General features: G+C 40.4%; 1 protein-coding gene across 5 annotated transcripts in view; it reads right to left on the reverse strand.

Moving 5' to 3' along the window:
• CDV3 (CDV3 homolog (mouse)) overlaps positions 1-10,548 on the reverse strand; it is a 15,368-nt gene extending 4,820 nt beyond the window's left edge. For all 5 annotated transcript variants that reach the window (XM_014537520.1, XM_005863573.2, XM_005863570.2 and 2 more), the window contains exons 1-2: positions 10,439-10,548; positions 1,564-1,709 (exon numbers count right to left, since the gene is read on the reverse strand). In XM_014537520.1, the coding sequence (XP_014393006.1) occupies positions 1,564-1,709; positions 10,439-10,533 (241 nt within the window). In that variant the 5' untranslated portion in view covers positions 10,534-10,548. The remainder of the gene's footprint in view (positions 1-1,563; positions 1,710-10,438) is intronic.
• Between the last annotated feature and the right edge of the window lie 517 nt (positions 10,549-11,065).

The following is an 11,065-nucleotide window of genomic DNA, read 5'->3' on the forward strand; positions in this document are numbered from 1 at the left end:
GGCCCAGAAATCAGGATTTTAAAAAGATTCCCAGGTGATTCTAATGTTCAGCCCAGGTTGAGAACCACTGATATAGAGAGACTGCCAAGAGAGACTGAACCAACCAAGGAGGGGGCAGAATTCAGTGTCCTGGAAACCAACAGAAGAGTGTGTTTCAATAGGGTGATCAACTGTGGCAAATGCTGCTGCTGGGACAAATCAGATGAGGACCGAGACTTGGGCAATGGGTTTAGCAATGCAGCAAGCAGTAGGGATCACTACAGATACAGTTCAAAAAATAAAAAGTTAAATGGAGAAACACACATAGCAAAATGCCAAAACGAATGCAAAAATACGGACAGTAGTTATCTGTGATCTCTGGAAGATTTGGGGTGATTTGTTTTTGTTTATATTGGTCTATATAGAATAATGGGTATATTAAAGCAGTGATTTCAATCAGTGTGCCACAAGAATTTTAAAAACATGCATACCTGACTATTTAGTCAGGGACACTGACTTCTTTGACAACAGTCAACCACAACAATAGCCACATGGTGTGAATGAATAAAAATTATATCTTTTGCCCTAGCTGATTTGGCTCAGTGGATAGAGAGTCAGCCTGCGGACTGAAGGGTCCCAGGTTCGATTCCGGTCAAGGGCATGTACCTTGGTTGCGGGCACATCCCCAGTAGGGAGTGTGCAGGAGGCAGCTGATCGGTGTTTCTAACTCTCTATCCCTCTCCCTTCCTCTCTGTAAAAAATCAATAAAATATATTTTAAAAAATTATATCTTTTTTGTCAGATAGGCAAAAAATATACTTTTCAGTGTCAGACTTTTAGTGATTATTTTCTGTACATCTGTTTACATGCTTTGGCCCTCTGATGGGTCATAAAACTACTGTAAGATCTAAGGTTTCGCCCTAGCCAAGTAGCTCAGATTGTTAGAGCATCGTTTCAATATGCCATGGTTGTAGGTTCAATCCCCAATCAGGGCACATACAAGAATCAACCAGCCCTGGCTGGTTTGGCTCAGTGGATAGAGCGTCGGCCTGCGGACTCAAGGGTCCCAGGTTCGATTCCGGTCAGGGGCATGTACCTTGGTTGCGGGCACATACCCAGTGGGGAGTGTGCAGGAGGCAGCTGATTGATGTTTCTCTCTCATCGATGTTTCTGACTCTCTATCCCTCTCCCTTCCTCTCTGTGGAAGATCAATAAAATATATTTAAAAAAAAAAAAGAATCAACCAATAAATGCAAAAATAAGTGGAACAACAAATCGATGCCTCTCTCTCCCTCTCAAAAAAAAAAAAAATACAGGTAGCCAATATTCCTTAGTCAGCTGTCTAAAATTGAAATGCTTAAATATCTAAATTTGGCAAGTTAGTTTACATAAAAATTTAACTAGTCTACAGAAAAGCCTGTATCTTAACTTCCAAATTCCTGTGAATGTGAAAGTCTTTAAGCCTCCTTCCCAGGAATGGAAAGGAACCCTACTAACCCCTCCACAAACATGCATTTAGTTGAAAGCTGATCGCATATAAAATTATACATAGACATTTTCATGAAAATGAAATATTAAAATTACCAACTACTGGAGCAGGAGGTGCTTGTACCGGAGCTGTTTTATTCCAGGGACCTGAAGATTTTTCTACACCACCACCACCACCTCCACCTTCTTCCCAATTATCACCTGGATCTTCTCTTTTTTCACTATCATCTTCTTCCTTTTCACTATTGAAAAAGCAAGTGAATTCAATTACACCAGGAAAACTCAGTCCAAATTTTTAGTTCTATCAATGCTGGTTTTGTGTGGCCCTGGAGAAGTCACTTAGGCTCTACAAAGTACATTATTTGTTTAAAAGATAGAAAATAGGGGATTTTACTTATTTACATAGTAGGTCTTCCACTTGACTTCATGCTGAAAAAAGGTTTAGAAAACCACATGGCCTGATAGTGTGCACTTCCCTTTTGCGAACTTCCTATACTCAAAAACATTTAGAAATACTTAACACACCGATATGCTAGGCCATGACAACCTGCATGATTATATATAGCAGCCCCAAGAAAAAGAACGCCAACTATTGGCTCAAGTAACGGAGAAGGAAGGGTGACCGGCTTGTCTAACCTGAAATGCAGAGAAAAGGGCAACTTGAAGGATTCAAGGTACAATTACTAGATTTTTCTAGAACCGAAGTATACAACCAGGCATTTGTGGAAAGCATATTTCTAGGGGTGGAATGAATGGTTTTTGAAAGTTGTATAGTTTCATTTGCTAATCTGTTCGTACATGTTACAAAATACTCTCAAAATAGAGATCCTCAGTGGAACTCAGCATCCTAGAGTGCCTGCAGTTTTTTTTAATGCCATTTAAAAATTCTTGAATTGACTTGAGTCAGAAATCTGTGATTCCTCCAAGGTTTCTTTGATTATTTCTCCTTTGGCTAGATTACTTATTTTACATAAACCTGAATGTTCCACAAGATCAAGCACATATCTTGCTTCTCTATACTGCCAACTTCACAGCAGGGAGAGAACTGCCAAATCAACCTTCCTTTCTGCAACTCTTGCCCTTGCTGATGATGCACCTGGTACAGACCACCAACCTTTTCCCTGAATTCTCTCCCATGCCAATGGTGGTTTTCCCTAGGTCTTCAGTTTATCAATCTCCACTATTGGGACCACTCTTTTCTCGATTAAAAAAATACATAGCTGGCCCTAGCCGGTTTGGCTCAGTGGATAGAGTGTCAGCCTGTGGACTGAAGGGTCCCAGGTTCAATTCCAGTCAAGGGCATGTGCCTTGGTTGCAGGCACATCCCCAGTGCGGGGTGTACAGGAGGCGGCTGATCAATGTTTCTCTCTCATCGATGTTTCTAGCTCTCTGTCCCTCTCCCTTCTTCTCTGTAAAAAATCAATAAAATATATTTAAAAAAATAATAACAATTAAAAAAAACACAAAACATGGCTGTTGTCTAAAGCTCTGACCCTTGGCATTCCACCCTTTTAGACGCTTTCACCCTTTGATATCTGACCCAAGATCATGGCCCTAACAATGTACAGATGACTCCCACGCTGACTATATGACCTTCGAAAATCTCGGCCTCTCTTGACTTTTGTACAAGAACATCTAAGGGTGCTCTCCTTCCATTTCTTTTAAAACAAGACAAGTCCTGGCTATAAAACAATTTTCTTGGATATCTATTGCACTCCTTTAAAGACACTTATGAATTGTCCACCAACTGGAGGTGATTCTAGAACTCAGGCTTAGGCTGGCAATCAGGAAGGGGAGAAGGGAACAAACGAACTGTATCTTCAATCTGCATTTAGAGCAGGATTTTACTTAAGATATGGCCAAGTGACCCTTCAGTTTTCCTTTTCATTAACAAAGAATCCTATGAATCCATTTAAAATGTTACACCTAGCCCTGGCTGGTTTTGCTCAGTGGATAGAGGGTCAGCCTGCGGACTGAAATGTCCCAGGTTCGATTCTAGTTAAGGGCACATGCCTGGGTTGCAGGCTCGATCCCCAGTAGGGGGTGTCCAGGAGGCAGCCAATCAATGATTCTCTCTCATCATTGATGTTTCTGTCTCTCTCCCTCTCCCTCTCCCTTCCTCTCTGAAAACAATAAAAAATTTAAAAAATTTAAAAAAAATGTTACGCCTATACTAACAGGGAAGTAATATTCATGTCATAACTTACTAAAATAAAACTTATACATACACTTAAAATAGAAAGACATCTAGAATGACCTTTAAAATGTTAAAAGTAGCCCAGCTAGTGTGGCTCAATGGGTAAGTGTCGACCTATGAACCAGGAGGTCACAGTTTGATTCCCGGTCAGGGCACATGCCTGGGTTGCAGGCTCGATACCCAGTGTGGGGCATGCAGGAGGTTGCTGATCAATGATTCTCTCTCATCATTGATGTTTCTATATCTCTCTCCCTCTTCCTTCCTCTCTGAAATCAATAACAATAAATAAATAAAAATAATAAAAAACATATTGTTTTTCTCGTTTGGTCTGACAGAATACCGAGAGTCCCAAGTAAAAACAAATTCTTTTATGTCTAGTATTTATCACCTCTTTACCCTCCGAGAAAAGTGAAGAAATAATCATAGAATCTAAAATTACTTCTAGATGATAATCTTATTAAAAAATAAGAGTGATCTGCTTTAATTAGATAGACTGCAAATCTATAATGGGCACAAAAGGAAAACCTAGTATTCTGGCTTAAGATTCTGAAGTATTAGCTAAGCTAAACATTGGAAATTGTCAAGACCCTTCATCCAACAGAGGGAGATGCTGAGAGTCTTGCCAAAATGCCACAGTACTTAACCAGTCCTACAGAATGGGTTTAAACACTCAACATTTAGTAACCTCAAGTACTAAATGAAATATTTCATTCTCCTAAAGATCCATTTTAAAGATGGGAAAGGCCTACAGATCCTACTATCAACCAATAATCTAAGTTCAAGTGGTAGATCCCTTCAATCATCATCTCAATGGCTTCCCTCTCAAGAACTTATCTATAATGGCATGACTCTGAATAAAATCTATTTAGACACAAAATTTGATACATGTCCTTATAATACTCTTGGTACTTAAATTTCAGGGTAGAAATTATTTAAATATCCTATTTTTTTTTTATATTTACATATTTCAGAAAATGTCCAATCTCCAAATACCAAAGCCAGAACAAGAACCATGTTGCAAACACAATTAGGCTAAAATTCTGTGTCTGACCCACATATAATATATAGCTTTCCATCAGCTAAATCTGATGATTTTAAACACTATGATATTATTGTTATTTCAGTATCGAAATTCACAAAGTATACTGTCTTAAATATGCATGTCTGTAAGGCACTATTGTGGGGTAGGGGAGAATGATGGTGCTAGAAAAGGAATATTTACTGAATATCTACTATGCCAGGCAGCCTTCTACCGACTTTACAAAGTTAAACCGGAAACAACACAAAGCAGGGAGAAAACCCATTGTACATATGAGGAAACTGATACTCAAGACATTTAAATACATTTTCCAGGGCTACAAAGTAGCAGAGCCAAGTCAATGGGACTCCAGAGGGCATATGCTTTCAGGTAGTCTCTTATTTCATTTTATCCTCTTTACAGTTCTAAGGTAGGGCACAGAAATTCTTCATTTTGAGATTTGAGGAATTCACTTTCTTTAATAAGGTTGTTCAGGATTATACATCCCACAGCAGTATATTTATAAAGAACAGAACGTTCTTACCTCCTTATCTCAAAGGACATTACATGAGAATTTATGTGTCCTTAAACCCCCTTCCCCAACACTAGGGAGAAGCAGCTAAAACAAAATCCAGATATGACCGTGCTTTTGCTGGAATGCTGGGCATCTCCACTGGTTTGACACTATTATCCAGCAACTGTTACAACAGTAAAACAGGGAGATAGAAATGGCCCCACAGATATGCCTGGTGGCGTAAATGTCACTGCACCTCATGCAAGGACTCTTTCTCTACCTCTTCATGGTAGACTACGTGTCTCTCTCCTGTACCCCACAGCACCCTGCATATCACTGAAATGATCTACTGGTGTTTAGTAGAGCATGAGCTATTTTTACGACCACAATGTGTGGCACACATAGTAGTCACACAAATTTGCTACAATAGATCTAGTTTGGATGCAGAAGCAATTTCTTCTCTTCAAAGGACAACTTAACCAGTCCTACTGAATGGGTTTAAACACTCAACATTTAGTAACCTCAAGTACTAAATGAAATATTTCATTCTCCTAAAGATCCATTTTAAAGATGGGAAAGGCCTACAGATCCTACTATCAACCAATAATCTAAGTTCAAGTGGTAGATCCCTTCAATCATCATCTCAATGGCTTCCCTCTCAAGAACTTATCTATAATGGCATGACTCTGAATAAAATCTATTTAGACACAAAATTTGATACATGTCCTTATAATACTCTTGGTACTTAAATTTCAGACTAGTTAGTAAATGTGAGCTAGGACATTAATACAGTATGTCTGTTGCTACTGAAATTTTCCTCCTTTCAAATGAACACTTATCTATAGCTATAATAATAAAAGTGTAATATGCTAATTAGACCAGGCTTCGAGGGAAGCCAGTGCCGGCAGCCGGGGGAAGGCCTACTCTTGCATGAATTTCGTGCACCGGGCCTCTGGTGTGTGTGTGTATATTCGCAAAATGTCCCCTCAAGAGTTCAACCAGAGTTCAATTGCTTGCTATGATGTGTGCTGACCACCAGGTGGTGGCGCGGAATGAAGGAAGGCCCTGGCCAGGCCTAGGGACCCACCTGTGCAGGAATTTCTTGCACTGGACCTCTAGTCTTCAATAAAGGTCCAACTTGCTAACCTACTATGTAGTGTCAAGTACTTCAAGACTAGATCAATATCTGCAACTAACTAAAGATAAAGCAAATATGGCAAAAACGATTGGTAGCCCTAGCTGGTTTCGCTCAGTGGATAGAGCATTGGCTTGCAGACTGAAAAGTCACTGGTTCCACCCTGGTCAAGGGCACATGCCCAGGTTGTGGGCTTGATCCCCAGTAGGGGGTGTGCAGGAGGCACACAATCAATGATTCTCTCTCATCATTGATGTTTCTATCTCTCCCTCTCCCTTCCTCTCTGAAAACAATAAAAATATATTTTTTTAAAAAAAGATTGACAGATGTAAGCAAAGAGTATAAGGGTACTTTTTTTTTTTTACTATTCCTGCAACTTTTCTGAAGTTTGTAATTTCCCAAAGCAAAGAGTTGGAAGAAAAAAAAGACTATAAGCTATAAATTTCAAGATATATATTTAATTGATCTCAGAGGAAGGGAGAGAGAAACAGCGATCTGTTGCCTTGCACATGTGTTCAACTGGGGATCGAACCCATCATCATTTGGTGTATGGGATGATCTCTGACCAACTCAGCCACACAGACCAGGGCAACTTTCAAGATATTTTCAGTCAAATTCCAATGTTTCATTTTCCTTATTCCATATTGAGATAGCAAGGCTGCCTCTCTCGTACATTGAAAAGGTAACAGTGAACACTCAGAGGGATTTTTGTCTGCATGGTTATACTAACGCCAACCCGAACATGTCACTTTCTCCTACTATGTCCACAGTGAACTGACTAACTGGAGTCTGACATGATTAGTCATGATAACCTTATGTGACTTCACTACTCCTTCTCCTCTAATTTGAGTTTTATAAATCAGGTGCCTTGTGGTTAAACAGCAGAGAAATTCCCAAGAGTAAGTCATTCTATTTACCTACTTATCTTGATTAATATTAATTAAGTGGGTATTTTACAAATATCCTGTTCAAAGTCCTCAGAGCACACTTGAGTAGTCGTCCCAGTCTTGCAGGTAAGAACCAACATTCAAAAATAGCCCTGGCCAGTTTGGCTCAGTAGATAAAGCGTCAGCCTGCAGACCAAACAGTCCCGAGTTTGATTCTGGTCAAGGGCATGTACCTTGGTTGCAGGCTCCTCCCCAGCCTGGGCCCTGGTCGGGGCTTCTGCAGGAGCAACTGGAGGCAACCAATCGATGTGTTTCTCTCACATCGATGTTTCTCTCAGTTTTTCCCTCTCTCTTCCACTCTTCCTGAAAATCAATGAAAAAATATTCTCGGGTGAGGATTAACAAAAAAAATAAAGTGACTTGTCCAAGGTCACACACAAGCAGGAGTAAAATGCAAACCCAGGTTTTTCTTTCTCCTGAAGTCCATCTTTTTGCCATATTATCAACTCCATCCCATGGATGAAACATGTCTTTCCTTGGCGACCCTATCGAGTTCCATGGTCAAGAACATTTAATTTGCAGTTTATAAGGGTATTGAATATAAAGTGACAATCTTAGTCCCTGTTATTAAACTTCAGATGGCTTTTCACTCTCAAGCCTTCCCCAGGAGCTGTCAGATTTCCCTTTACTGAATGATTTATAAAAATGCAAATACAGACCCCAGACTCCATAGTGACTGAGGATCCACAAAAGCAGCTTCTTGAAGCAGATAGTTTTTTCAATGTTAGTAGGTTAGAGGAAGACCTCTGGATGGCCACTTAGGGGCAGTGACTAGATGGTAAGAATAATGAAAAACACACAATATAAAAGCTGGTCTACTTCAGGTCAAGCAGAACTTAAACGCTCATCCTAGCTGAGATTTACTTATGCCCCCGGCAAAGGTGAAGGATGTAAGTACAGTGGAACCTCAGTTCTAGAACCTAATTTGTTCTGGCTGTTCAAGAAGCGACTTGTTAGAAAACCCAAATAATTTTTTCTCCCATTAAAAATAATGTAAATTGAATTAATCCATTCCAGACCCTCAAATAATTCCTTTTTAACCTTTCTTACGTACAGTACCTATCTAAGCTCAAGTATTGTTCTCACAACTTTTCTTTTCACTTTGCTGCTATCACTAACCTTCTTAGAACTTATGGAGACTTATTGTATGTATTGAATAATCGGCACGAAAGGGTTGTCCCCTTGAGAACTGAAGCCTGAAGTTTTGTTCAACAACAGAGGTTTGACTGTAATTTAAAAAATGTTTCACCATCTCGGGAGTAGCCGAAATGAAGACTAAAATAGCCTTGAATATGGATATGGGATATATACTCAACGACAAAAATAGGTGCAGTTTAAAATACTCCATAATATAACAAAGTCAATGTCTAACATTAACTTGAAACATTTTTCCCTCTAAAATTGCTACTCTTGCTAAAGTTCAACATGAGCAAACACTATGCCTCCAGTCATTCAAGTCTCCTCCAAGAATATGCAGTCAGAAGAGGCAGACCAAGAGCCTTATTCCACATCAAAACAGGAACCCCACACACAGGAAGTTCCACACACCCAAACGGCTAAGAGAGAAAACTCCAGTCTAATCACTGCTACTTCACACCAAGACAGAAGAACCAAGAGTGGAGAAGCTGCAGTTCCTCAAAGTTCCCATCATCAATCAGGTTTCACTTTGGTTAAGCTCAGGAAATGATGTGGAAGAAGCTCGGACATTAATACCTAACTGTGGTAGATATTCAACACATGTCAAAATTAGCCCTGGTTTTTGAATGAGTTAAGGCCATAAATATTACCATCTAAAGAGGTGAAAAGACATTATTTCTTTAAGGAAAATTATTTTCTCCACTGTGCCACGTGGTCACTGGCATCAGTAATTGCCAACTTCAAACTGGGATTAAAGGGTTTTAAATCTTAAACTAATGGAAGCCTATATTCATTTGTTTTTCCTACATTTATTTACATGAATCTAAAAATGACCGCACAGGTTGGACTTAAAAAAAAACACACATCTATTTTTTATTGATTTCAGAGAGGAAGGAAGAGGGAAAGATAGAAACATCACTGATGAGAACCACTGACCAGTTGCCTCCTGGAGAATGCATCTGCAACCTGGGCATGTGCCCTGACCTGGCATCAATCTGTGACCTCCTGGTTCATAGGTCAACACTCAATCACTGAGCCACTCTGGCCAAGCCATAAAATATTTCTTAGTTTCAAATCTTCTAAAATTCAACCAATCCAGTTTTTAAAAATTACTGTTTTCTTGCCCTGGCCAGTGTTTCTCAATGGTTAAAGCATTGGCCCAAGGGGTTCTATTCCAAGTCAACCTGGTTTGCAGGTTCTATCGTGGCCATGTAGGGGTACGTGAGGGAGGCAACTAATTGTTGTCTAACATCGATGTTTTGAACATTTCTCTCTCTCTCTGTCTCTCTCGCTCCCTTCCACTCTCTCTAAAAATCAATGGAAAAAATGTCCTCTGGTGAGGATTAAAAAAAAAAAAATTACTGTTTTCTTAAACTGTAAAAATAACATGTTTGATTCTGTTCCTAGGAAATTCTAGGGAAAGTTAATCTATAGCGTTAGGAGTGGTTATCCTTGCGGGGTGAAGGCACTGGCTACAAAGGGTTAGGAGGGGAGCTTTCTAATGTTCAGTTTCTTGACTCTGGTGCTGATTACACAGGTTGGTTCCACTGTGTGAATATAAAAAACCTGTACTTCTCTGTAAGAATGCTTCAATTACAAAAATACATATTCACCTGCTTATTGGAAAGGACCTGAAAACCATCCATGTTATTTTCGAAACGCACAGAAAAACTGAGTTCAACCCACCAATATTAAAAGAAATACTTTGGGGGAAAAAAAAAGTAAATAGTTTGAAACCACAAAATCAACTTTAGCTGTCTCAAATAAAAAATAAAAATAAAAAAACCTAACCAGGGCTGGAAGTAGGCAAGCTCTCTCAGGATTTTGGAGCTGGCAGCTATTCCGATCAACATACAGAATGACTGCCATCACAGAGAGAAGGACTAGGCACCATCTATTAGAGCCCTAATGAGCATATCTAAAGCGCAAGGCTACTATGATGCTGTTTGGGGGCTAAAAGAAAAGCCAGACATACACCCCCTATCCTAAGGGTGATCTGAACATGTCTGTAACAAGACCATACCTTATTTGCATTGCCTGAACTCTGAGGCCGCTGTAATCCACCTCTTTCTGCTCAAATTCCTTCCACTCATCTTCATCCTGTAAAGCACATACCATTCGATCAATTACAGCTATTGGTCAAAGGACCACTAAGGCAAAGATCGGACTATGAAAAGTGGATCACGTGGCTGGACCCTAAAAGCATGGGCTCATTTTTCTGGCCACAGCCCTTGCTTGATCCCGAGGTCGACTAGGGCTGGAGGACGAACGTGCCCTTTCAACACTGTTACTTCCACCCGGTTCCTTTTACGCGAGCTGTTCACTGAAAACCCACCAGGAAAAGCCGAATGTAAAGTCAACAGCGAGCCCACAACTTAATGTCTCCCTCCTGGTCGCCGTGTGACTCTTTTCTCTTTCTTTCACCGGCTTAGAGACCAAGTCATGCCAACGAGAGTTGCTACACATGCGATCGTCAGAACATTCAGCTCCGACGACGGGGCTGAGGCCAGAGCCCTAAATGGCTCGAGGGGACGTCACTCGACACATGCTGCTCTGTGCCGGCGCCTCGGACCCAGACCCACTGCCCCGGGAGGGAGGGTGCTGCTGCCTCGGTCCCGGCTCAAGCCAGGCGCCTCCGGGTGCAGAAGGG

The sequence above is a fragment of the Myotis brandtii genome, unplaced genomic scaffold (genome assembly GCF_000412655.1).
Source record: "Myotis brandtii unplaced genomic scaffold, ASM41265v1 scaffold18, whole genome shotgun sequence".
Classification (NCBI taxonomy): domain Eukaryota; kingdom Metazoa; phylum Chordata; class Mammalia; order Chiroptera; family Vespertilionidae; genus Myotis; species Myotis brandtii.